Source organism: Manis javanica, chromosome 10 (genome assembly GCF_040802235.1).
Source record: "Manis javanica isolate MJ-LG chromosome 10, MJ_LKY, whole genome shotgun sequence".
Lineage (NCBI taxonomy): Eukaryota > Metazoa > Chordata > Mammalia > Pholidota > Manidae > Manis > Manis javanica.
Window position 1 is genome coordinate 9,310,316 of NC_133165.1, and position 27,784 is coordinate 9,338,099.

A 27,784-nucleotide genomic window follows, 5' to 3' on the forward strand; every position below is an offset into this window, starting at 1 on the left:
TTTAAGTGAAAGAATAAATGAAACTGTCTGCAGCTTATGGGTGAGCTAAAGAGCCAATGTACCTGGCTTGGTGTTTGCTCTTACTTTGTGTTGTTAATTTTGTGTTCTTTTAGGTTTCTTTCATTTTGGACTGCAATACACTATAAAGGGCTTGTTCAGTAATACTAAGTCTCATAAAGAAGTTTCTTGTGGTAGTTAAGAGGCAGTATTGCACAGTGATTAATCCATGGTTTTGGAGGCTATATTGGTCAAGATAGATGAGGTCATGGTGCAGTAACAAACACCACCCAAATTCCATTCATGCAATTTGGTGGTCGTAGGCTGCTCAGGCTGCTAGAACAAAATATCAGAGGCTGAGTGGTTTAAACAACAGAAACTTATTTCTGACAGTTTTGGAGGCTAGGAAGTCCAAGGTCAAGCGGCCAGCAGATTTAGTGGCTGCTGAGAGCTCTCAGCTTTCAGTGGCCACCTTTTTAATGTGTCCTTCCCATGGCATGATAGCATTCAGGAGAAGAAGTTCTCTGGTGTCTTTTCTTATAAGCCCACAAATCCTTCATGAACGTGTATCGTGTATCAACTTAATCACATCCCAAAGGCCACACCTCCAAATATCATCACAATGCATTTTGAGGGGACACAAACATTCAGCCTGTAACAGTGCCCCTCCTTGGTGACCTGGGGCTATGCTCCGATCATTCTTCCATTGCAACCCAGGCCCACAGAGCCATAACCACCTGGGACACTGCCATTCTGCAGAGCAGAGGGAAAGAGAATGCTTTCAGCTACGCACTGGCCTCTGCCTTCAAGAGGCACATGTCCCTTCTGTTAACATTTCCTTGATCAAAAGCAAGTCACAACAGTGGAATTCAGTCAGAGCAGAAGAATGAAAAAAGGGGAAGATAGCTTCAGGGACATATAGGATAACATCAAACAGACTAATATTTGCATTATAGGGCTCCTAGAAGGAGAAAGACAGAGAAAGGGGCAGAAATCTTATTTGATGAAATAATGGTTGAAAGCTTCCCTAACATGGTGAAGGAAACAGACCTTAAGATCCAGGAATCCAAAAGAGTTCCAAAAAAGGTGAACCTAAAGAGATCCACACCAGGACACGTTAATTAAAACGTCAAAATTTAAAGACAAGAGGAGAATATTAAAAGCATCAGGAGAAGAGCAACTGGTTATATACAAGGGAACCGTCAAAAGACTATCAAGATTTCTCAGTGCAATTTTGTAGGCCAGGTGGAAGTGACATGATATATTCAAAGTGCTGAAAGAAAAAAAATTTCAAGCAAGGATATTCTACTCAATAAAGTTATCATTCAGAATTGAAGGAGAGAAAGATTTTTTTCCAGACAAGCAAAAACTAACAGAGTTTATCATGCTAAACTGCCTTATAAGAAATACTAAAGGGATCTCTTTAAACTGAACAGAACAGGCAATAATTACTAACAGGGATGCATATGAAAAATACATTACACTGGAAAAGTAAATATATAGTAGAGGTAGTGGATTAATTACTTATAAAGCTATTATGAAGGTTAAAAGACAAAAGTAATAAAAATAATTATCACAATTATTAGTTAAAGGATACACAAGATACAAAGACGTAAACAGTCACATGAAAAATATAAAATGTTGGGGGAAGGAGAGTAAAAATGTTTTAGAATGGAACCAAACTCGAGTTATCAACTTAAGATAGGTGGTTATAAAGGCAAGTTGTTACATGTATGCCTCATGGTAACCACGAAGCAAAAAACTATAGTAAAGACACAAAAGAGAAAGAGAAAGGAATATAAGTGTACAACTAAAGAAACTCATCAAACCACAAAAGAAGAGGGCAAGATGGTGTTGGCAAAACTGGACAGATACATGTAAGGGAATGAAACTGGATCATTGTCTAACCCCACACATAAAAGTAAACTTGAAATGGATCAAAGACCTGAATGTAAGTCATGAAACCATAAAACTCTTAGAAAAAAACACAGGCAAAACCTCTTGGACATAAACATGAACAACTCCTTCAAGAACATATCTCCCTGGGCAGGGGAAAGGAAAGCAAAAATGAACAAATGGATATGTATGAAGCTGAAAAGTCTCTGTACAGCAAAGGACACCATCAATAGAACAACAAGGCATCCTACACTATGGGAGGATATATTCATAAATGACATATCCAACAAGGGGCTGACATCCAAAATACATAAAGAGCTTATGCACCTCAACAAACAAAAAGCAAATAATCCAATTAAAAAATGAGCAGAGGGTCTGAACAGACACTTCTCCAAAGAAGAAAAACAGATGGCCAACAGGCCCATGAAAAGATGCTCCACATCGCTAGCCATTAGAGAAATGCAAATTAAAACCACAATGAGATACCACTTCACACCAGTAAGGATTGCCACCATCCAAAAGACAAACAGCAACACATGCTGCCAAGGATGTGGAGAAAGGGGAACCCTCCTACACTGCTAGTGGGAATGTAAACTAGTTCAACCACTGAGGAAAGCAGTATGGAGATTCCTCAAAAAACTTAGAACTACCATTTGACCCTGGAATTCGTCAGCTAGGAATTTACCGAAAGAAAACAAGATCAAAGGTTCAAAAAGACATATGCACCCCAATATTTACTGCAGCACTATTCACAACAGCCAAGATATGGAAGCAACCTAAGTGTCCATCAGTAGATGAATGGATAGAGAAGAGGTGGCACATATACAAAATGGAACACTATTCAGCCATAAGACGAAAACAAATCCTACCATTTGCAACATGGATGGAGCTAGAGGGTATTATGCTCAGTGAAATAAGCCAGGCGGAGAAAGACAAGTACCAAATGATTTCCCTCATTTGTGGAGTATTAAATCAAAACAAATCTGAAGGAACAAAACAGCAGCGGACTCACAGACTCCAAGAAGCGACTAGCGGTTACCGAAGGGGAGGGGTATGGGAGGGAGCAGGGAATTCAAGGGAATTCTGATTGGTGCACCTGGTGTGTGGGGGGTCACGGGGAAACAATGTAGCTCAGAGAAGACGAGTACGGACTCCCTGGCATCCTGCTACGCTGAAGGACAGCGGCGGCAATGGGTTATGGCAGGGACTCGATTCTATAGGGGAATATAGCACCCACATTGTTTCTCTTGGGAAACCTTCAGAAATAAAAAAGAAAAAAAGAAAAAGAAACTTCACATTCTACCAATTGAATTTTATAAAAGACTTCAATGCTTTCCTTTCCTGTTCCTTTTTCTTTTTCGCTGTCTCGCCAACGGGTGACCTGCTGATTACCTGGTGCCCGCGGCGGCCGCGCTGGCCGAACTGGCTGAGAGGGGTGGGGGAGCCACCGCGGCCTGGGGGGGCCTGAGCCGCGAGCCCCGAGCTGCCATTCGCGCGCCGTCTCCCGGCAACTAGGGAGCGCGCGCCGCCAGCGCACAATGCCCGCCCGCCTCTAGCCCAGGCGCGCAAGCGAAGGCAGGCAGTCTAGCGGAGAGAGCCGCGGAAGCCGCTCGCCGCCAGACAGAGCTCGCTGATCTTCCCTAATGGGAGGGGTTTTGAGCAAGCTCTGCCCCCCGCAGCCCGCCCCCGTTTCGGAGGCCAGGAGCCGGCGCCCGGCCTTCCTCGGAAGCCCCGCCCGCCCCGCCCCGCCGGCTCCCTCGGCCCGCGGGGAGCGCATTCCCCCGACAGTACCCACTCGTTTCCTCGGGTCCCCTCGGAGGCCTCATCGCTGGTAAGACACGCTGACCCTCCCCAGACCGAGGAGGACTTGACTTTGAAAGTTTTTTTTTTCTCAAGTCCTAAGTGGGTTCTGTGCCCTTTCACCTCTTCAAACACCTTGGTGCGCGTCCACCTGCCTCCCTTTAGCCTTTGCTATGACATGTGCTGCCAGAATTGTTCCCTTCTTTCAGTTCCTTTTTTTGGGTCATTTTTCTATTCCTTTTATTTTTAATTTTTAACTTTTTTTTGGTATTAGGGTAGAGTTATATGAGCAACACGGTGGTTACTAGACTCCCCCCATTATCAAGTCCCCCCCTCATACCCCGTTACAGTCACTGTCCATCAGCGTAGGGAGATGCTATAGAGTCACTACTTGTCTCCTCTGTGTGCTATACTGCCCTCCCCGTGCTCCTGGCCTACATCATGTGTGCTGACCCTAATGCCCCTTATTCCCCTTCTCCCTCCCTTCCCACCCACCCTTCCCAGTCCCTTTCCCTTTACTATTTGTCAGTCCATTCTCAGGTTCTGTGAGTCGGCTGCTGTTTTGTGCCTTCAGTTTTTTCTGTTCTTATGCTCCACAGATGAGTGAAATCATTTGATACTTGTCTTTCTCTGCCTATCATATTTCACTGAGCATAATACCCTCTAGCCCCATCCACGTTGTTGCAAATCTTTCTTTCAGTTCTTAAAGCTCTGAACTTTAATACACTATGAGTTTAGCAGAATACTTGGAAAACCACTTAAAATATCCCTGCTTCAGGAGTGAATACCATCTGTCTGTTTATTGCAGCACTATTTACAACAACCAAGGTATGGAAGCAACCTAAGTGGCCCTCAGTAGATGAATGGGTAGAGAAGAGGTTGCACAGATACAAAATGTTACACTATTCAGCCATAAGAAGGAAACAGATCCTACCATTTGCAACAACATGGATGGAGCTAGAGGGTATTATGCTCAGTGAAATAAGCCAGGCGGAGAAAGACAAGTACCAAATGATTTCCCTCATTTGTGGAGTATTAAATCAAAGCAAATCTGAAGGAACAAAACAGCAGCGGACTCACAGACTCCCAAGAAGCGACTAGGGTTACCAAAGGGGAGCGGTATGGCAGGGAGAAGAGGATTCAGGGGTATTATGATTGGTGCACCTGGTGTGTGTGGGGTCACGTGTCCCGACCCGCGGGATTAACGTGGAGTGTAGCCGGAGACGCCTGCAGAAATGAACAAGCAAGGGACACAAAGAACGACCAGCAAGACAGGATGTCTGATCAAGCTGGCGCAGTTTATTTGCAGCAGGCTTAATTTATACAAGTCAGCAAGGAAGGGGAGGGTCAGAAGATGATTGGTCACCAAGTGGTGCTAGCAGGAATGTGTACAAGGGTGATTGGGTCTTGGTGGGTACTGGCGGGAATAGTAAACCCGGAAAAGAAGCAGGAAATCCGCCATCTTATGGGTGTGGGCCCTTTTGGTCTCCGGCATCTCCTCCTTTTCTATTCTTTTAGGAGGGGTTGGGACAGGAACTTGGAGCTATTTATCCACTGGGTAGACGGTGCCTGTCTTAGGTCTAGAGGTTTAGTACCTGGCCTCTGTTTTCCAGGAGCTTGCCTCTTTTTGGAGTCGGCCTGGTGTCTTCAGGGGAGCTTGCCCTAATACTGGATCGGCCTACATAAATAGGAGCTTGCCCCAGTATTAGATCGGCCCCTGTTATTTTTATCAGAGGTCTTGTGTCTGTCCTGTATTTCTACAGGTACAACCTCTTAATTACCCGTCATTGACTACCCGCCTTAATTGCCCAGAGATGTTGTCAAGGGACAGGACAAGAAACCTTGACATAGCTCGTTCCTGGTTTATTTTATTGCCAGCTTAGGGCTCTATGTAAAGATTCACACCTTGGTCAGCTAAAGCAAGGCGGTGATAATGAACTTGTATGGGTTTTGCTACGAGGGAGTCAATTTGCTGTTTGATTAACATTGTAAGTTTTTGAAAAGCCCAGGGGCCGAAAGAAAGTACTAGTAGTAATCCTAAAAGAGGGCCTAATATAGGAAGGAGGTACGGGAGGAGTCCATTCAATCCTGTCCAAAGAGGGTTCTTCTGGAGTTCTTTCCTTCTTCTCTCGAGATCTTCTTGGAGAATCTTTATCTTATCCCGAACAATGCCTGACTTGTTGGCGTAGAAGCAGCATTTTTCCTGCAAAGCTAAACAGATACCTCCCTGTTCTGCTGTGAGGAGATCTAAACCTCGACGATTTTGCAAAACTACCTCTGCAAGTGAGTCAATTTGGTCCTGGAGATCATTGATTGTTCCTGAGAGTGTTTGAACATCATTAATTAATTGATGGGATAACTTATGGTAGGAATGTATGGCTATTCCTGCCCCTGCTGTTCCTGTGGCCATTGCGGTAGTAATCCCGAGGCCTACTAGGATTGGGATAAGCTGGATGGCTCTTTTAGAGCGTGAATGCCCTGCCATATACTCAAAGCTGGGTATGGGGATAGGTTTTTCTCCTGGGATAATATCAATATCTGGGAGAATACTGGCTTGCACACATAACCCAGTCCAATTTGAGGGTAAGGCAGTGAAGGCCAGGTTTCCTCCACAGATAAAAACTTGTCCAATAGCAGGGCAGAGAGCTGAGGAATAATTAGAAACTTGGGAGCAATTTGTGAAAGAGGCAAATCCTACGTTCACGTCATCACTATTATTCTGGGGCTGCTTTTGTATGCATAGGGATGTGTTAAATCCTACAGGCTGTACTCTAAAGGGTGAGTTAAGAGTACAATTCTGTTCTGGCAGTGTAGTGGTAGCGTTAGTGGGAATTGCGAGGGGCATAGGCGTACCAAGGGTCATGCATAGCCAGCAATTTTCAGCAAGGCTGGGATTAGTAGCGTTTAGTGCGCTATGGGTGGCTTTTAGAATATCAGCAGTCTGGGTGTCAAGATCTATGCCACGAGACTTGGGCAAGGCTAGAGGGTGATACTCTAGGGGAGGGTATATTTCTTTGATAATTTTTTCAATTTTCTTTTGAACTTGGGCTTCTCTCACCTGATCTGTTGGTCCACCACCATCAGATATGTGGATTGGGGCTTGCAGTGGCCAGCAGGTCGCCTTGCCAAGTTTACCATGACAGGAGGCTTGAGCATATTTAGAATGTCCTTGGGGGTTGCTATAATCATACTCGCCTCCAAAGGAACCAGCATAACCATTTTGTAAGATGGCTGTTAGATATTTTTTGCCATCGGCACCAGTGCACTGTTGGACAGTGCGGTAACAGGTAGAGTGTAATTCAGTGGCTTTTTGGCAGGGGTCGGGACAAGGCCCTGGTTTGCCATCAATTGTAGGTATAATTTTGGGTTTTCTTACACATTTCCAAGACTGGGGAGTCCAACCCACTCCAGATGCAGAGATATCTGCTGTGAGGTATGCTAGTTTGTCTTGGCAGTCTACGGGTCTTCTGGTAATAATTTGACCAGGTAAATATTTTGTCCCTTGAGATGTTATTTGTGTATGTCCTCTCAGGCTAGGTTCTAAATCCATCACTCCTCCCTTACAATCACAAGGGCTTCCATACAGCTGAATGAGGAGTTCTTCCTTATTTGGAGGGGGTCCAAACCCTCCTAGGACAACAGTGACTATTACAGTAGCGATAAGGGAATGGGTAGTAGACATGATGACATTTTAGGGTTTAAATGAAAATAGGCAAGATCACTGGTAGTGGGCCTACAACTGTGCTAACAAAGGTCAGATGGGCTTACCTTGTCCAATGATGATGAATATTTATCTTCTCCCTGAAAGGCAAGGAAAAACTGTTCTCAGGGTGGATTCTCCTCCCTGGAATGTATTGAATTATTACAATTTCGTTTTGAAGAAGTATTGATGGGTTTAACAAGGCGTTCGGGTAACCATCGAGGTCCGTTTCCCTGTGTATCATAAACACAGGCGTGACCTCTACCCCAGATAAGAACTGGGTCGGGACCATGCCATTTAAAAGTTAAAGGATCTTTCCATAGGACTTCTGCAAATTGGGTTTTTGTTTCTTGGTGCCACAACCTGTCGGCGGCTGACTTATTGTGGCTATCTAATTGTAAGAAATTGAGTGTAAATAAAGCATGATTAAGGAGGTTTTTTGGAGAGCCTCTTATAGGGTATGCTGTGTTGGTTTTAAGTTTGTTAATTGTACTCTTTATTGTCTGATGGGCCCGCTCGACTATTCCTTGTCCTTGGGGGTTGTACGGGATACCAGTGATATGCTTGATTTGAAATTGGTGACAAAAATTTTGGAACGCTTGCGAAGTGTATCCAGGTCCATTGTCTGTTTTAATAGTCTGAGGCTTACCAATAACAGTAATGCATTGAAGAACATGGGCTATGACATTCTTAGTGGCTTCCCCACTGTGAAGGGTGGCAAATATAAAACCACTGTAAGTATCGATAGTCACATGGGTATATTTAAGAGCTCCAAACTCAGGAATATGGGTAACATCCATTTGCCAGATCTCATTAGGGAGTAAACCTCTCGGGTTGACTCCTAAATGGGGGAGGGGCAGTGAGGTAACACACCCTGAACAATTTTTAACAATCTGCCTAGCTTGTTCTCTGGTGAGTTTAAATAAAAGCCGAAGAGTATGAGCATTCACATGGTGAAGAGCATGATATTGGCTAGCTTTGGTAACTGCATCGGTTGTAACAGAATATGTGAAACGGTCATTCTTGGGTATAACAGTAAGGGGTTCTTTTATGCCTTGACTGTATTTTCCTAAACCTTGGCCAGGCAGATAGCCTTGATTAAGCATTTGTCGGGCAATTATGTCATTTGGGCTGGCCATGACGAGCTTCAATTGGGATAGAATGTCACGGCCCCATAGATTAATGGGCAATCCAGCGACTATGTAAGGTTGGACTTGTCCTGAATTTCCCTCCTTATCCTTCCAAATTAAGATTTTAGAACTTTGCTTTGGGTTAGTAGATTGACCAATGCCTTTGAGATGGGTTATGGACGTACTGCAGGGCCAACTGGGAGGCCACTGTTGGGCTGATATTACTGTAGCATCTGCTCCTGTATCAACTAAACCTTCGAAGGACTTGCCATCTAATTGTAGGGTTAACAAAGGCCGTTCAGTGGTAATTTGTTGCACCCAATAAGCATCAGAGGAACCAAAGGCAGCATTCAATCTGAAATTTTTATTGTAACTTTTGTTTGTTAAGTCTAACGGGAGCAATAGGAGTTGAGCTATTCTTTTTCCTTTGTAAATAGATATTGGGCCTGTCGGAGCAGAAGCTAGGAGGGTAATTTGTCCTGTATAATCATTATCAATAACTCCTGGTACAATATGAAGGCCAGCTAATGTAGAGCTCCCCCGTCCTAATATTAGACCAAAGGTACTGGAGGGTAACGGTCCATAGGTTTCTGTGGGGAGCAACTGAATACCTTGATCGGGTACTAATATTGTGTCGGTGGCGGAACAGAGGTCCAAGCCTGCGCTTCCTGGGGTGGCACGGGAGAGGGAGCTGATGCTTGCGCAGGGAGGATTTGCTGTTGTTGAGCTTGGGGAATGAACCTGATAGCCCCTTGGTTCGTATTCAGTGGTGGGGCCAGGGGCTGGCCCCTCTGGGAGTTTCCCTGGAGTGGTGGAAGGGGGGTACCTTCAATATTCGTTTTAGAACGGCATTCATTAGCCCAATGGAAACCACGCCGACACCGAGGGCATAGGGTTTTGGGGGGGAGTATGAGTCAGGGGTGTATGAGGCAGGGAAGTGCGAGGCGGGTGAGGCTGAGTCTCTGCCTGGCACTGGCGAGCAAAATGTCCTGGTTGTTTGCCATTTAAAGGACGTAAGTGCGGGATAAATATTTGGAATCTTAGGGGGATCAGCTATGTCCTGGGTATCAATTTTATCATGGGTATTTGGGGATTCTGTGTCTGGTTGAAATTCAGGGGATTTGTTAGTAGGAATTATGGGTTCGTCAAGAATATCTACGGCTACTGAAGGGCAGGCAGAGGGCGGTCGGGAGTCCTCTCTGAGAGCTTTTTCTCCTGTTTTGATTATAGTTTTAATGTCGGGATCTTGTGAATGAACTTCAAGGACGTCATGAATAAGGTTCCAATATGAAAATGCTGAGACAGGAACTTTTTCAGGGCCAAAGGTCCGATAAAAATCTGGAAGGGCATCACCAACTCTTTTCCACTGTTTGTGATCAATAGTGCCCTCTAGGGGAAACCAGGGACAAGTCTCATGGATAAAAGTAAAAAAATACCTAAGGTCTTTTCTTTTAACCCTAATTCCTCGTGTCCTGAGGGACTCCTTGAGTCCAGTAAGGAAGACTTCATGGGAGTTCAGAGAGTTGCCCATCACTATGGCCGCAACCCTTGCACTGTAAAAATTTGAATCCTTTCCTCCAATTTAGCTGCAATTACATCAATGTCCTGAAACACTGGAGCCACTCTCGTCAGCTCAGACGAGCCCTTGTTTACGTAGGACAGTCGGCAGGTACAATCCGCCTGCTCGGACCCTCTAGGGCAGGGACTCTGGAGTCGGAGTCCCCCGGGTATGCCTTCGAGGTGAACGACCGTTAGCCCAAAGTAAACACACGGTTTTCAGAGAGGAACAACTAGTGAACAAAACAAGGAATAAATCGCGGCAGCAAACTGGAGGGAAGTGATAAGATCAAATGGACTGCTGAACACCCAAGAGGTTGTTTGGAATCTTGCTTGGGGGATTCGTCTACTCACCTCTCAAGGATCTGTATTACGGACGGGTGAGCCGCAGTGATCCTTCTCCATGCAGAGTCGACATCAGGTCAATACCCGTGCGGTGACTCAAATGAATGCCTGGCCAGGGCTTCCGAGCAGACGTTTCAGCAGGAGTCCCGGGGGGCCCCACGTTGGGCGCCAGTTGTCCCGACCCGCGGGATTAACGTGGAGTGTAGCCGGAGACGCCTGCAGAAATGAACAAGCAAGGGACACAAAGAACGACCAGCAAGACAGGATGTCTGATCAAGCTGGCGCAGTTTATTTGCAGCAGGCTTAATTTATACAAGTCAGCAAGGAAGGGGAGGGTCAGAAGATGATTGGTCACCAAGTGGTGCTAGCAGGAATGTGTACAAGGGTGATTGGGTCTTGGTGGGTACTGGCGGGAATAGTAAACCCGGAAAAGAAGCAGGAAATCCGCCATTTTATGGGTGTGGGCCCTTTTGGTCTCCGGCAGTCACGGGGAAACAATGTAGCTCAGAGAAGACAAGTACGGACTCCGTGGCATCTTGCTCCGCTGATGGACAGCGACGGCAATGGGGTACAGGGGGGACTTGAAAATATGGGTGAAGGTAGTATCCACATTGAAGGTTTCTTGTGAAACCTTCAGAGCAGTGTATATCAATGATACCTTAGTGAAAAAGAAAAAAAGAAAAAGAAACTTCACATTCTACCAATTGAATTTTATAAAAGACTTCAATGCTTTCCTTTCCTGTTCCTTTTTCTTTTTCGCTGTCTCGCCAACGGGTGACCTGCTGATTACCTGGTGCCCGCGGCGGCCGCGCTGGCCGAACTGGCTGAGAGGGGTGGGGGGGCCACCGCGGCCTGGGGGGGCCTGAGCCGCGAGCCCCGAGCTGCCATTCGCGCGCCGTCTCCCGGCAACTAGGGAGCGCGCGCCGCCAGCGCACAATGCCCGCCCGCCTCTAGCCCAGGCGCGCAAGCGAAGGCAGGCAGTCTAGCGGAGAGAGCCGCGGAAGCCGCTCGCCGCCAGACAGAGCTCGCTGATCTTCCCTAATGGGAGGGGTTTTGAGCAAGCTCTGCCCCCCGCAGCCCGCCCCCGTTTTGGAGGCCAGGAGCCGGCGCCCGGCCTTCCTCGGAAGCCCCGCCCGCCCCGCCCCGCCGGCTCCCTCGGCCCGCGGGGAGCGCATTCCCCCAACAGTACCCACTCGTTTCCTCGGGTCCCCTCGGAGGCCTCATCGCCGGTAAGACACGCTGACCCTCCCCAGACCGAGGAGGACTTGACTTTGAAAGTTTTTTTTTTCTCAAGTCCTAAGTGGGTTCTGTGGCCTTTCACCTCTTCAAACACCTTGGTGCGCGTCCACCTGCCTCCCTTTACCCTTTGCTATGACATGTGCTGCCAGAACTGTTCCCTTCTTTCAGTTCCTTTTTTTGGGTCAGTTTTCTATTCCTTTTATTTTTAATTTTTAACTTTTTTTTGGTATTAGGGTAGAGTTATATGAGCAACACGGTGGTTACTAGACTCCCCCCATTATCAAGTCCCCCCCTCATACCCCGTTACAGTCACTGTCCATCAGCGTAGGGAGATGCTATAGAGTCACTACTTGTCTCCTCTGTGTGCTATACTGCCCTCCCCGTGCTCCCGGCCTACATCATGTGTGCTGACCCTAATGCCCCTTATTCCCCTTCTCCCTCCCTTCCCACCCACCCTTCCCAGTCCCTTTCCCTTTACTATTTGTCAGTCCATTCTCAGGTTCTGTGAGTCGGCTGCTGTTTTGTGCCTTCAGTTTTTTCTGTTCTTATGCTCCACAGATGAGTGAAATCATTTGATACTTGTCTTTCTCTGCCTATCATATTTCACTGAGCATAATACCCTCTAGCCCCATCCACGTTGTTGCAAATCTTTCTTTCAGTTCTTAAAGCTCTGAACTTTAATACACTATGAGTTTAGCAGAATACTTGGAAAACCACTTAAAATATCCCTGCTTCAGGAGTGAATACCATCTGTCTGTTTATTGCAGCACTATTTACAACAACCAAGGTATGGAAGCAACCTAAGTGGCCCTCAGTAGATGAATGGGTAGAGAAGAGGTTGCACAGATACAAAATGTTACACTATTCAGCCATAAGAAGGAAACAGATCCTACCATTTGCAACAACATGGATGGAGCTAGAGGGTATTATGCTCAGTGAAATAAGCCAGGCGGAGAAAGACAAGTACCAAATGATTTCCCTCATTTGTGGAGTATTAAATCAAAGCAAATCTGAAGGAACAAAACAGCAGCGGACTCACAGACTCCCAAGAAGCGACTAGGGTTACCAAAGGGGAGCGGTATGGCAGGGAGAAGAGGATTCAGGGGTATTATGATTGGTGCACCTGGTGTGTGTGGGGTCACGGGGAAACAATGTAGCTCAGAGAAGACAAGTACGGACTCCGTGGCATCTTGCTCCGCTGATGGACAGCGACGGCAATGGGGTACAGGGGGGACTTGAAAATATGGGTGAAGGTAGTATCCACATTGAAGGTTTCTTGTGAAACCTTCAGAGCAGTGTATATCAATGATACCTTAGTGAAAAAGAAAAAAAGAAAAAGAAACTTCACATTCTACCAATTGAATTTTATAAAAGACTTCAATGCTTTCCTTTCCTGTTCCTTTTTCTTTTTCGCTGTCTCGCCAACGGGTGACCTGCTGATTACCTGATGCCCGCGGCGGCCGCGCTGGCCGAACTGGCTGAGAGGGGTGGGGGGCCACCGCGGCCTGGGGGGGCCTGAGCCGCGAGCCCCGAGCTGCCATTCGCGCGCCGTCTCCCGGCAACTAGGGAGCGCGCGCCGCCAGCGCACAATGCCCGCCCGCCTCTAGCCCAGGCGCGCAAGCGAAGGCAGGCAGTCTAGCGGAGAGAGCCGCGGAAGCCGCTCGCCGCCAGACAGAGCTCGCTGATCTTCCCTAATGGGAGGGGTTTTGAGCAAGCTCTGCCCCCCGCAGCCCGCCCCCGTTTCGGAGGCCAGGAGCCGGCGCCCGGCCTTCCTCGGAAGCCCCGCCCGCCCCGCCCCGCCGGCTCCCTCGGCCCGCGGGGAGCGCATTCCCCCGACAGTACCCACTCGTTTCCTCGGGTCCCCTCGGAGGCCTCATCGCCGGTAAGACACGGTGACCCTCCCCAGACCGAGGAGGACTTGACTTTGAAAGTTTTTTTTCTTAAGTCCTAAGTGGGTTCTGTGCCCTTTCACCTCTTCAAACACCTTGGTGCGCGTCCACCTGCCTCCCTTTACCCTTTGCTATGAGATGTGCTGCCAGAACTGTTCCCTTCTTTCAGTTCCTTTTTTTGGGTCATTTTTCTATTCCTTTTATTTTTAGTTTTCAACTTTTTTTTGTTATCATTAGGGTACAGTTACATGAGCAACACTGTGGTTACTAGACTCCCCCCATTATCAAGTCCCCCCCTCATACCCCGTTACAGTCACTGTCTATCAGCGTAGGGAGATGCTATAGAGTCACTACTTGTCTCCTCTGTGTGCTATACTGCCCTCCCCGTGCTCCCGGCCTACATCATGTGTGCTGACCCTAATGCCCCTTATTCCCCTTCTCCCTCCCTTCCCACCCACCCTTCCCAGTCCCTTTCCTTTTGGTATTTGTTAGTCCATTCTCGGGTTCTGTGAGTCTGCTGCTGTTTTGTGCTTCTGTTCTTATGCTCCACAGATGAGTGAAATCATTTGATACTTGTCTTTCTCTGCCTGGCATATTTCACTGAGTATAATACCCTCTAGCCCCATCCACGCTGTTGCAAATATTTCTTTCGGTTCTTAAAGATCTGAATGTTAATGCAGAATGGGTTTAGCAGAATAATTGGTAAATTACTTAAAATATCCCTGCTTCAGGTAAGAATACCTTCTGTCTGTAAAGTATAGCATTCTAATAGGTTTTGTTACTTTTCTGTCTTTGGACCAATAAATTGTATCAGCTGATCTCAAAGAGGTGTACCCAGGAAACCTCCTGGGTGGATATAACTTGGCTGATAAAGATGATTAGATTAAAAAGACTTATTTTCCTTTAGTCCCAGTTGAGTTATAACAACAAAATTTAAAAACTTCAGTGACAAGACTAGATCCTTGATAAGTACATTTATTTGAAAAGGTGAACATTCAGGTTTTTAAAATGTTTGAGTTTGGGTGTACATTTCTGATGACTTAATATAAGAGATTGAAGGAGTCTTGTAAAATTTGTCCCTGCACGTCCTCATGCACACTTTTCTTCCACTGTAGTTTGACTTGTGTGGGCTGTTTTTCAATTTCCCCCTGAAAGTTGTTGAATCCATTGCAGGGACAGCTGTTAAGTACCTGCCACTTTCTGCCCTTAGGTGGAATGGGGAAAGTTGCCATAAAAATGCTGTTTTGTATCGCTTAGAGGCTTAAGCTCTCTGGAAAATAACTGAACCCACATGGTTCTTAAGGTATTTAAACTTTCTGTCATTCTTCTAAGCTGCTTTGATTCCATAATGTGTCTCCCATTCTCCACAGGGTCTGTGGGACTTCACTACACCACTTTGGCATAACACGTCCAAGACGATACCCAATCCAGCAGGGCCGGTATTCCTGTGTCCTTCCCATGCTGTGCCAGAATGGCCGTCACAGGAAGCGTGTGCTGTCTCGTGGTAGTTCCAGAGTGGTGTGCAGGCCTTCGACAGTGAGGATCGCTCCTCCCGGGAGCCACCTGACTCGTTTTCCAATGTAAGCATTGCTGGAGAAAAAGACTCCCAGTGTGTCCACTTTATTCTCCTGCAGTTGTTCATCTGAGAGAATAACTGTAACTCAAAGGAAAGGAAGAAACTCCTTATGTGAGGGAGAAATCTGAAGTTCCAGTTATTGAGCAGTTTTTTGTTTTCTGAGTTTTTCCCAAGACTGTAGCTTAACAGCTAAGGGCCATTTGTGTGAGTGTATAAATTACCTTTTCGCTTGTTGGATAGCTTCTGATTTCCAGCGCCTGAAGTTCATGCTATGGAGCATCATGATCAGAATATCTTAATGCAAGAATCCTGTTTTCTGTTACAGAGCAGCGCAGATCCCTAAGGCCCCAGACCCGTGGTCAAAGGAGGCTGTTCTGCTTGCCCTCGAACGTTGGAAGAGGAAGAAAAGGACAGTGGAGGAGGAGGAAGTCCAAACATCTGCTGCTGGTCAGGAGGACAAAAGAAGGTAACACGCCCTGCAGAGTACTCAGCGCGCCTCCCACAGGGGCTCCTGGGATTTGATGAAAGAGAGATCACTCCCCAAAAGAATCAGAGGCCACCTCCTGTGTGTGAACAGCAGGTCCCCTTCTTTGGCTTTCATGGAAGAGCTTGGTAACAAGCGCTTTAATGCTATGCCTTTCGTTAGGCACAGCTTACATACATTTTGTAATATACCTTTTCCGTAAGTACTAGAGAAAGCCGACAGTTACTGGCCACATCAGCTTCATACTTTTGATATAAATGTGTTAAGTTTTATTTTGAGAGAATGCCGAAAGTCTTCCCCTTGTGGTGGTCAGTTATTTGGGTGACCATCAGCTTAGGTGTCATGTTTGTGCTGAAGGAAATACTTAGCAAAGAACAGTGAAGACTGGAGTATGGTAGCTTTATGAGTAATGAGAATAAAACCAGTTTCATTATTTGATTTTTGAAAATGTAATGAAAATAGAGGAAGCAGTCTGTTTCCTCGATGGAAAGAGAGGAAGTTGAAGGCGCTGAGTAAGCTGCAGAACTGCTTGTGGCTTTCCAAGGAGTCAGTTAAGAATTTTCTTGTAACTCAACAAATTCCAAGACCCACTATGGGCCAGAGCCTACTCCAGGCACTGTGGATAGAGCAGTGAGCAGGACAAAGGTCTCCTGGGACTTGGGTAATCAATGAAACAGGGTAATTGTAGATTGTAAGTATATAAAGATTTTTAAAAAGCAGTGCTATAAGAGGGTCATGAGAAAGGGGGAGCTCTGTATATAAGGTGGTCAAGGAAACATGCTCTGAGGAGACAGTGGGCCCTACATTTGAGAAATAGAACCATTGTCCTCATCAGTTACACCAGGTTAGCCATAACCTGCAGGTTCACAGCTAGCCATCTTTGATAGAGTAGATGGCAACATTAGGTAAGGAAATACTAATAAATGCAAGTGTGTTCATTGGAAGATTGATTGGAAGTAACGTTGGAAGATCAGGTAATGAATACTAGGGATATGCTTTACAAGTGAGCAGTCTGAGCTCATGTCAGCCAACTAAGCAGGAGTGGCAGAGGGAGATGGTGTGTTGGAGGTCAGAGAGAAAATAACTATTCTTATGGTCAAAACAGGTTTCTCATGTTCTCTGGATTGGTAATTTGTCTAGACCCCAGTGAGCCTATAACTGAGGGCTCTGTGTTGTCTTTCCCATAACTGGAATGAGCAGTGATTATGTGCACCATGCGCAGGCCCTTATCTGTGACCTGTGAAGTTCTTCTCTTACAGACTCAACTAAGTGAGAGCACTGGGGGATGTGTGTAGGTGGGTCGCTAAAGTGTTTTTTTTGTCTTTAGTTTACAGATGGGAGGATATTAAATTTGTGATTGCAGTGCTCTGGTGAGAAGTTAGCAAATAATCAGTATACCTGAATAGTTCAAAAGGTCTTGATGCATTTTTATACTTTTCTGATTAGATTAGGACAGTCCTAGAATAAATTGACCTTCCTGAATCTTTGAGATCTGAGGCAACCTTTTCTTGTCTAGCATGAACCTATGTTCTGTAGAAAGAGTAAAAGATCCCAGGAATATGAGAGTATGCTTTAAAGGAGAGGTCGTATCACCTAACTGAGGGTTTGTGATTTGTCACAGGTGCCATGACAGCAGTGGGAGTGGCCATTCAGCTTTTAAGCCCGAGGTGGCCACCGGAGTCCCTGCTGCTTTTGTGCCCGAGTAAGTGAGAATCCATCTGGGTGAGGTTTCCTGTTTGGGAAAGGGTCATTATCAGACTTACTGACCTGTAAGTTTTCCTCTTTGAAGTCAGAGAGGAACATTTTGAGTAACTTGCCACAATAACTATTTTGGCTAATTCCTTTTACTATTTTTTCTTTAATATGCATAAAATATGCTAAGGCTAAGAGGGTTTGTAGATACACTGAATAACCAAGTATGTAACAAAAAGATCACAAGGTTTGTGCAATGGATAGAATGCAGCAGTACAAAATTTAAGAAAAATGTGAGATTTCTGCCTTTTAGCTTAATTATATTTGAGGAAGAATTGGCTGGGAAGGAAAGAGGCTGGAAATGTGTGTGAAAAGGCTTGGGGTAAGTTACATTTTTAAATTGAGTCAGCGCTATGATACGGCTGCCAAAAAAGCTTAACATGCTCCTCCTCTGGGCTGATGGCAGAACAAAGACTAGGAGGAGGCCGGTCAGTGGTGGTCCTAATGCCTTAGTCCTGCTGTCCGCGGAGGGCTGCTGGTTGGCTGTGCTGCCCTGCAAGGGGCCGCAGACACAAACCGAAATTCACTGCGAGTGAAGCAACTCAAGATGTCACGGGGTGGTGGTGGGTGAGGGGGTTCTAAAGGTACATAAGCACTAGCTCAGTGGAGAAAAACCTCAGGGGTGTAAAGAAATGAGGGAGGGAACGATAATGGCCTTCAAAAATCTGAAGGACTATCACATGAAAGGAGGACAATTGGCTTGGCTCCAGATGGGATCCATAGGCGAAGTAAGTGAAAGAGAAAGTATGTTTGCATCTAGTGCAGGGATAAACTGCTCTGTGGTTGACATTCATCAGCCAGGAGACAGTGAGCTGTCTGTGCTGCCACAACGGTTGAATGGCTATTTCACAGCAAAGATGTTTAGGGAATTTCTGTTTCAGTTTGAATCTTAGAAAAAGTGGTTGGTTCCTCCTAAACTTTTTTTTAACACCTTTATTGAGGTATAATTGACATAAATAAACTGTGCCTCTTTGAAGTGTACCATTTGATCAATTTTGACATGTATCCTTATCAGAATTATTACCCTATAAATTTTCCTCTTTGAAATCAGAGTGGAACATTTTGAGTAACTTGCCACAATAACTATTTTGTCTAAATTTCACTCCCACGGAACCATCACCACAGTCAAGATAATGAACATCACCATCACTGCCTGAAGTTTCCCCGTGCCCCTTGGTGAAGCCTTAAAATCTCCCTCTCATCCTGCCCCTGTTGCCAGGCATCCATTGGTCCCCATTCTGTCACTATAGATTTGTGTGCGTTTCCTAGAGTATATATAAGTAGAATCATACTTTTAATTTTTTAAATACTGAGCTTTCCCTTTCTGACTTTGTGAGATATGTTTAGCTGAATTAACAGTAAAATTAAGAACATTATCCTTTTCCATTGCGTTAGAACAGTTTTGTGACCATGGATGAAGCCTTAAAACAGTGTTGGTGCTTTTCAGTAGCACATCTGTGTTTTCCCCTTTTATTTCCCTGTTAGGCCTGGGCCTCTGAAGAGAGGCCTCAGTTCCCAGAGCTCAGATGGCGAGCTGTGTAAGAAAACCTGCACCTCTGCTGTGAGCTGCTCGAAGGGCACGTGCGCATGTGGCATCCGTATGTCCAGCCGCAATGCCATTACCAGTTCCTACAGCTCGACTGGAGGCATCTCTCAGGTACACGCACCTGGTGGTGTGGCAGAAGTGGGTCCTTTGCATTTATTAGTTGATTATGCAGTGTTTACTAGCCACCTTCTGTCAGATGCTGAGATCACCTCTAAGCTAACAGCAGTTACCAACCCTTGAATGATTGCTATGGACCAGTGGAACAAACTAGAAAGCCCAGAATGCCTATGTGGAAACCTGACACAAGACAGAGCCATTATTATAGATAAATAGACAGAGGATGAATAATTCAAAATATGGTACTAATTTGATTAAAAAGGTAGATTGAGTCTGAATTGCATTGGGTCGTAAATTCATCCTCTAGGCACTGGGAATTTAATGAAAGTTTTAAAAATAAGTGGTTATAATTATTTTTAGAAAGGATGTAGTGTAGACTGGAGAACAGATCAAGTTTTGCTACCAGAATGACTTGGGTTCAAATCTTGGCTTTGGCACTTAGTAGCTATAGACTCTTGGGCAGGTAAATGACTTAAACTCTCTTTTTCTCATCTCTAAATGATTGTTATAAAGATTGAAGGTAATATTTGAAAAGCACCCATTACAGTGCTTGTCAGTAAGCAGGCACCCAATATATAGGAGCTGGAAAAAAAGTAACACATGCGTGAAGGAGGTTTTTGAGAGGAGAAAGAATTTGACATAAGTTTTCATCCATACAGAAGGCTCTTAGAGTAATATAAATGACACATTAATGATAAATGACAAATATAGGAGATGAAGGCCCTGGCCAAGCAGTTATGACAATGTGGAGCATAAGAGTACGAAGCTTTACCTGGATCTATTCTGCACTAGGCCCTCTGCTGAGCACTGTACACACATTTCCTCAATCAGTGATCACAGCAGACCTGACATACATAGTCATTGCCCCTTCTTACAATTTTATATCAAATGTCATACATACACAAAGGAAGGAAAAATATCATAATGAACCTCCATGTGGCTCCAGCAGTTAACAGTGTTTGGTCAGTCCTGATCCATCAACACCCCCACCCCAAATTGGTTTTCCTCTTGTGTTTTAAAGTACAAACACGTTGTTTCACCTGTAGGTACTTCAGTGTATTTTTAAAACTTTTTGAACATTAATAACCACAATGCCTCTATTCCTCTGAATAATAATGACAATGTTAGTTATCATCGCTCCAATTTGCCCTTCTTACCCTACCTCTCTTATTACAGTTACTTTGAATCAGGGACCAAAAATCAACTCATTGTGTTTGATTCACATGTCTCTTAGACTCTTTTTTTAAAGTATTAAAGCATTAAAGGTATTTAATTAATATATGTAACAAAAAAATCTGAAGGTAAGGTTGTACACTTTTGGAAATAATGATTTTGACCTACTTCATAAGATAGTTGTAAGGCAGTACATGTAGTGTTCATGCGTCTACACTGTTCATAGTAAGCGTTCAAGAAGTGCCACCAAAATAAGTACTGAAATTTACATTTCAGGGGACTTACTTCACACTCAGAGCTTCAGACTTAGCATTATACAAGGTTGTATCTGACGGCCTAACAAGCAGACAGGGTAAAAATAATCAACTTTTTAACAGGCCTGGGCGGAGCGATGATGCTCGGAGCTCCGCACCAGGGGCGGGGCGCCGGGACGCCGGGTGTGGGCGGGGCGAGGGACGCGCCCGCCGCCGCCTGTGGGTCCCCCGGGGACGGGGTCCGCGTTCCCAGGGCCCGCCACGCAGCCGCGCCGGAAACCACCGCCGCGTCACGGGCTGCTGCGGGGTCGACCGCGGGAGGCGCGCGTGCACTGGGGCCTCTGCCTCCCCGGGCACACTGCTGAGGCCGGGCAGCCGGCCTGGCAAACTCCTGGGGTGGCAGAACCCTTCCGCGGTCCTGGGGCGCGCCAGACACACCCCCGGGGTGCGCGGGCCCCGCCAGGATGCCGGCTATCCCGGCTGCCGGGCCCCGGCTCCCAGCGCCTCGGCCCGTCCGAGGAGCCGCAGGCGGCAGGTCGCCGGCCTCACAGCGCGGCCTCCCCGGGCGCTCCGAGCCCGCGCGGCCGGCGCCCCCTGGCGGCTCCCAGCTGTCAGGCTTCCCACGCGGGTGTCCCCGCGGCTGCTGCCACTGCCGCCGCCGCAGGCGCGGAGCACACGGGCTGGGGCGGCGTCCGCGCGCGCCCTACCCCGCAGCAGGGACGTCAGGCCTCTCTTAGACTCGATCAACGGTACTACTACTACGCTTTTTCTTAACTTTTGAAAAGTCTGAGACATTATGTTCTATAGAATTTACTACATTCTGGATTTTGTTTTCGTCATGGTGCCATTTTGACAATTACTCTATCCCTATTTTCCCTGTAAATGGGCAGTTGGCTCCTGAGGCTTGATGAGTTTCGAGTTCAGTGATTTGGGCAGAGGTGCTGCTGTGCACTTCTGATCGCATCACATTGGGAGCACGTGCCGTGTGGTTGCCTCCCACTGGGCTCAGGTGTCAGTCTGATCCTTCCCTTTATTGTTCCTATGAGCTTTTCACCTGATGATTTTAGCGGCGATTTTTTGCCTTTGTCTATGTCCATTGTGGCAAAATGGTGATGTTCTAATTCTGTCCTTCCCTCTGCATTTGTTAACTGAAGGTCTGTGTAATTCTAGATACAAGAACCAACCCTATCTATAGGAGTGGCAGGATAATAAGCAGGCACTGGTGCCGTAGTTAACTCCAAAGGTGACCAGTATGATTCTTGCTGTGTTATCTTTATGAACTGATGATATTTTATAAACATTTCATGATCCTCAGTATAGTGTAGCTGCTCTTTTCCAACTTTTGGATGCAACTTTTCCAACTTTGGCCAATGACAACCCTTTCAAAAAGTCGCAATTGACTCACTTTTCAGAAGCCCCACTTCAGAAAGAAATGTTTTTTTAGTCACTTGAAAAGGAGACATTATATACAGTGATGGATTAGAGCCACAGAATTATGTTGAAGGTCAGATCCTATGTTATTCCCAAGGTCAGTCACGTGACTTGTGTTTGGCTTTTAGCTCTGGAAGAGGCGTCCCAGTGCCTCACCCATCTCCAGCCCAGCCTCCCGCTCACAGACACCAGAGAGTCCAGAAAAGAAAATGAGGTAATCGGTGATTTGCTGTGTGGATTAATGAGAGGGTGGGAAAGGAGGGAAATTTACTTGGCTCTTCGGCTTTCTGAGACTCCGATTTGGAGAATCAAAATAGTTCACATCTAAAGGGCAGAGATGGTGCCGCCCTGAATCGCTCTTGTCTCTTGCAGTTGTCACATAGTGTGACCACACCGGCCTCTGCTTCCCCTCATGCTGCAGTGTGAGAGGCTGGGGCGTAAGAGGAAGGGCTTGCATGGGACAGAGTGAACAGAGTGACTGATGGGGGTGGGCAGCAGGCTTCACATTCTAGACCCCAGCTGACCCCCTAGGTGCCCAACTAGAATGCCACTTTCTTAGAGATAGAGGTGTGACTAGGACTCTCAGAAACTTGGCAGGTTGTATGTAAGGTTCTGAAGATTGTTTTCTGCTTGTTTTAAGACAAAGGTGTCTCTATGGCTTCTGTGAACTGCCTCTCTTCATTTCTTTAGGAATTTTCTTTGCTTCTTTTTGTTGTCTTCTTTTTGTTCTAGACTTTGGTCAGTTGGTAGTTAGGAGGGTGTAAAAAGTTATCCAGTGCTTTTCTAAACTTAACTGTGCCTCTTCCTCCTACAGAGAAGAGGACGGTCCTCAGGGATCTGACTCTTCTGCTCCGCCAGTAAACAAGGAGTCCCAGGGAGAACAGGGTAAGTTGATGAACGCGTGGCATGTGTTGGCAGTAGTGTATGGAGGGCGCATGGACCACAACCCACTGGCAACATGTACTGAGCCTTGATTTGTGTGGGGCTTGGTAGTTACAGAGAGAGAGATGTTCCTGTCCTTCGGGGTTTTTGGTCTGGTAAGGGAGAAAGGTTGCCCAGACTTGGATAGCATAACCCAGGCCAGCTGGGGGGTTTGGGGTAAGGTAAGCCTAGGTGGGGGAATCTGAGCAGACCAGGCAATTTCTGTCCAGTAAACAACAATGTGCACATATTTGGAGCAATGACCACTTCACGTTGTCTTGACTGTTAGAAATAATCTTGCCAACACCATCCAAGTGCCCAAACCATAGAAGATAGAATCTCAGAGACACCTAGTGAAAGTTCAGTATTAAAAACTAGGCTGGATAGACATACCTCTCCATTTCAGGAAGAGAGCAGGAAGAAAGTAAGTCTGATACTTTATTTGCAGATACAACCACATGTAGGGAGCAGAACTGGGATTCTCCACCTACACCCAGCAGCTCCCAGACACGCAGACGCGAGTTTCCCCTGGTGCCCTCCAGGCGAGGGATCCCACTGATCTTGGTATGATCTGTCCACCCACCCCTGCCCACCCCAGTCTGGCTCCCCTGCATCTCAGGAATGGAAGGGTCGGTACAAGTTTCTTTCACTTCCTTCTGACTGGGTTGGCTTCTCCTTTTTCTCTTGGTAGCCTCCAGCTCCCTCGATCAGCGGCTCGATCATGGTCAAAGAGTATTACAAGGAGAAGCAAGCTCAGTCACAGTGGCTGAAGAGGATCTTCGAGGATAAGACTGGTAAGGAATATGGGTTAATTTCACACTCCAGAGACAGTTCGCAGAGTCATATTTGTTGACTCCTGAATCCCTGGCCCAGCAAGGCTTCTAGAGCACCAAATACCATCACGTTTGAGATACCATAGTTGACATTTTCTGTTCTTCTTCCTAGAATCTGCTGCAGTGGCAATGTTTGCGGGGGAGGCATTGTGTATTTTCCTCTGTTCTTGTCCCCGCCATGACAAAGAATTGAAGGGCAGAGACACAGTAGTGCAACAGAGTAAAAGTTTTATTTAAAGTTACTTAGCCAGAAAGAAGTGCAGGTGACCTCAGAGAGGGAGGAGTGCCCTGAAAGGGTGGAGAGCAAGACTTTAAGATTAAAAGGTCACACACTTAGAAAGTGTGGGTGACTTCAGAGAGGGAAGTGCCCTGAAAGGTTGGGAAGAGTTGAAGTTATGCACTTAGGAAGTGCAGGTGACCTCAGAGAGAGGAGTGCAGCAGCCTGAAAGAGGGAGTTTAAAGTTAAAAGATTACGCACTTAGAAAGTGCGGGTGACCTCACATAGGAGCACAGTGAAAGGTTGAGGGTTCCCCCTTTTAAGGATTTTTCAGGAATGTGACAGAGGACTAGGGTGTGGGCTTAAGTGGTCTCCAGTATCTTTGATGAGACATTAAGTTACTCATCAGTCCTCTAGGTAATTCTGCAGAATTAGCTAATCAAGACTGTCTGCATTTCCTCCAAGGTGGGCAGAGTTATTTGTTTGCTAAAGAGTATGTTAAGAATCTTTCTTCTGAAACTTCCTAGTTTTTTTTTTAAATACAATTTTGGCTTTAAGGTGGGATCTCCCTGTCTTTACTTTGCTGTTTATAGGTGGGCCTTTTAGCAGGCTAGAGTGAATCATACAATGATCTAATGGATACAATGAAGACATGGGCTGTGCTCAGATACTTTTATCTGGGAAATATTCAAACCTTCAAGGCCAAGTTTCTCTTGACCTTTTGAGCTTTAACTGATTAACTCACTAACTCTGAATCTTTTCTGGATTTCTAAATTTAACTGGTTAACCGAGTCCTTTCTAGGGGGCTTTGCTGGCCCTGTACTCTTTCCACCCCACTCATATGTATTTCCCTGCCTAACAGCCACACCCATGGCCCTTTCACCCCTGCAGACACCTGGGCTTCTGGGCCCTCTTGGCTCTTCACAGCCAGGGTCCCTCCCCAGCCCTCCTCTCAGATTCCAGGTTCACAGCCCCTTTCTCGGGGCTGACCCCTGCCTCTCTCACAATACCAGCCAGTGATGCCACCAACTCACCTCCAGCCTCTCAGGCTGAGACATCTGCCAAACCCCAGGCCCCGCCTGCCCCAGGCCCCACCCTGAAGCCCACTGTTCTCTTTGGAATGCTGAGCAGCCCACCTGCTAACCCTTCTGCCTTGGCAGCTCCTGCTGTGTCTTCAGCACGTCCCATGTTCAAGCCCATCTTTGTGGCTCCACCTAAAAATGGGAAGGAGGGTCCTGTGCCATGCAGCCATTCCCAAGTCACAACGGAGGCATCTTCCAGCTCTGCCCACACCCCGGCTACCAGCAGCCTCCCCTCACTTTCAGTCCTGTTTTTAGCAGCACAGGGCTACCTACATCTCTGCCCTTGTCAACTCCTTCCTCCTTCAGTCAGACAACTACTTCAGGCACTAGCACGAATACCCCTCTGTTCCCTGGCCCGGCCAGTGTCAGTGTCCCCTCAGCAGCGGCTTGGGGGACCACCACCAGCACAGCCGCAGACTCTGCCCGGAAGCCTGTCTTTGGCTTTGGTGTGAGCAGTGTGACCAGCACTGCGAGCAGCATGACCAGCCCCACTGCTTCCACTGCCCAGCCTGTCCTCCTTGGGTCCCCCCTTGCCTCTGCTGCCAGCTCTGCCCAGCCATGGGCTCCATACTCCAGTTTGGCAGGCGCTGGCCACGCCTGCTCCAACAACAGCCATCACCTTCAGCCACTCCCTGCCTGGCGCCATCCAGACAGCTGCTGGCAGCAGCACCGCCAGTTTCGGTGGCTTCAGTGGCACCCTCACGACCTCCGCCCCCATCGCCCCGAGCCAGCCTGCACTGACATTAAGCAGCACCCCAGCCTTCAACATTCCCTTTGGTTCTGGCACCAGGCCCCCCATCCCATCCTATCCTGGAGTCACCCCACAGCACACGTTCGGAGCCACTGAGAGACAGCAAATGTGGACTGCCAGCCAGCACTGGCCCCCAGCTTCAGCAGCTCCTTTCCTTTTGGAAGCTCAGCATCCCTGGCCCCACCCCAGCCAGCCTTTGGCAGCACCATGTGGTCAGGTTTTCGTGGATTGAAACCCGCAGCCTCTCTTTTTGGCACCATCTCCAGCACCCAGTCAGCCTTTGGCAGCACCACAGCTGTTTCCTCCAATTTTTTTTATTTTGTGGCATTATTAATCTACAATTATTTGAGGAACATTATGCTTACTAGACTCCCCCCTTCACCAAGTCCCCCCCACATACCCCATTAGTCACTGTTCATCAGCGTACTAAGATGCTGCAAAATCACTACTTGTCTACTATGTGTTGCACAGCACTCCCCATGCCCTCCCCAAATTATACATGTTAATCATAAGGCTCCCTTTCTTCTTCCACCCCTTCTCCCTCCCTTTCCACCTATCTTCCCCAGTCCCTTTCTATTTGGTAATTGTGAGTCCTTTCTTGGGTTCTGTGATTCTGCTGCTGTTTTATTCCTTCTGTTTTTCCTTTGTTCTTATACTCCAGAGATGAGTGAAATCATTTGGTACTTGTCTTTCTCCATCTGGCTTATTTCACTGACCATAATACCCTCTAGCTCCATCCATGTTGATGAAAATGGTAGGATTTGATTTCTTCTTATGGCTGAGTAATATTCCATTGTGTATATGTATCACATCTTCTTTATCCATTCATCTACTAATGGACACTTAGGTTCCTTCCATTTCTTGGCTATTGTAAATAGTGCGATAAACATAGGTGTGCATCTGTCTTTTTAAAATTGGGCTGCTGCATTCTTAGAGTAAATTCCTAGAGGTGGTATTCCTGGGTCAAATGGTATTTCTATTTTGAAATTTTTGAGGAACCTCCATACTGCTTTCCACAGTGATTGAACTAAATTACATTCCCACCAGCAGGGGAGGACGGTTCCCCTTTCTCCACATCCTCGCCAGCATTTGTTGTTGTTTGTCTTTTCGATGGTGGCAATCTTTACTTGTGTGAGGTGATATCTCATTGCAGTTTTAATCTGCAATTCTCTGATGACTAGCGATGTGGAGCATCTTTTCATGTGCCTGTTGGCCATCTGAATTTCTTCTTTGGAGAACTGTCTATTCAGCTCCTCTGCCCATTTTTTAATTGGATTATTTGCTTTTTGTTTGTTGAGGTGTGTGAGCTCTTTATGCATTGTTGATGTCAACCCTTTATCGGATCTGTCATTTATGAATATATTCTCCCATACTGCAGGATGCCTTTTTGTTCTATTGATGGTGTCCTTCCCTGTACAGAAGCTTTTCAGCTTGACATAGTCCTATATGTTCATTTTTGCTTTTGTTTCCCTTGCTGGGGGAGATATGTTCATGAAGAAGTCACTCATGTTCATGTCCAAGAGATTTTTCCTTATGTTTTTTCTAAGAGTTTTATGGTTTTGTGGCTTACATTCAGGTCTTTGATCCATTTCGAATATACTTTTGTGTAGAGGGTTAGACAGTGATCCTCATTTCCTTCTCTTTTGCAGCCACCACCTCGGAGTTTGAAGCTACGACCCAGACCACCAGCAGCGGTGGCAGCACAACCTCATCCCATGTCACATCTGGGGTGTCAGCAGGCCCTGCTGTCAGCGGGGACTTTGGGATGAGCGTGTCAGACCCCCACAGCAGCTCCACCACTGGGGTATTCAACTTTGTGGCAGGATGGAGTGGGAGAACTGGTGGCACGGCCCCTTTCTGGGGATGCCTGAGTCAGAACTCCCTTGGTGCAGCTGGCCAGAGCACACTGTTTGCCATCTACGTGGCCAGCACACCTCAGGACACATCTGTGCTTGCAGGTGAGATTTGGAATGGGCTCGTTCTGCAAAGCCAGGTTCTGTTTTAAGTACCAACATAGTCTACACTCTTGGAGCTCTACGCTGTAGTGAAGAGACAGATGTTATCTGTAAACAGCGTCAGGTAGCAGTGTAACTC

General features: G+C 46.6%; 1 protein-coding gene, 1 long non-coding RNA gene and 1 pseudogene across 2 annotated transcripts; 2 read left to right on the top strand and 1 right to left on the bottom strand.

The window, feature by feature from the left end:
- Nucleotides 1–4,972: 4,972 nt before the first annotated feature.
- LOC140843977 (uncharacterized) lies at nt 4,973–11,561 on the bottom strand. The gene is made up of 2 exons (XR_012121978.1): nt 11,216–11,561; nt 4,973–11,083 (listed from the first exon to the last, which is right to left on the bottom strand). It is a non-coding gene; the product is annotated as an uncharacterized lncRNA (long non-coding RNA).
- Nucleotides 11,562–12,134: 573 nt separating this feature from the next.
- On the top strand, nt 12,135–27,473 carry LOC140843703 (nuclear envelope pore membrane protein POM 121-like; the record flags this gene model as incomplete). Its single annotated transcript, XM_073214155.1, has 10 exons — nt 12,135–12,886; nt 14,924–15,133; nt 15,455–15,595; nt 17,235–17,315; nt 18,851–19,022; nt 22,015–22,100; nt 22,701–22,771; nt 23,256–23,371; nt 23,499–23,601; nt 27,340–27,473. Coding segments are annotated over exons 1-10 (1,119 nt in total), but the record flags the coding sequence as incomplete, so codon positions are not given.
- On the top strand, nt 24,642–26,050 carry LOC140843976 (putative nuclear envelope pore membrane protein POM 121B; annotated as a pseudogene).
- Nucleotides 27,474–27,784: the final 311 nt, after the last annotated feature.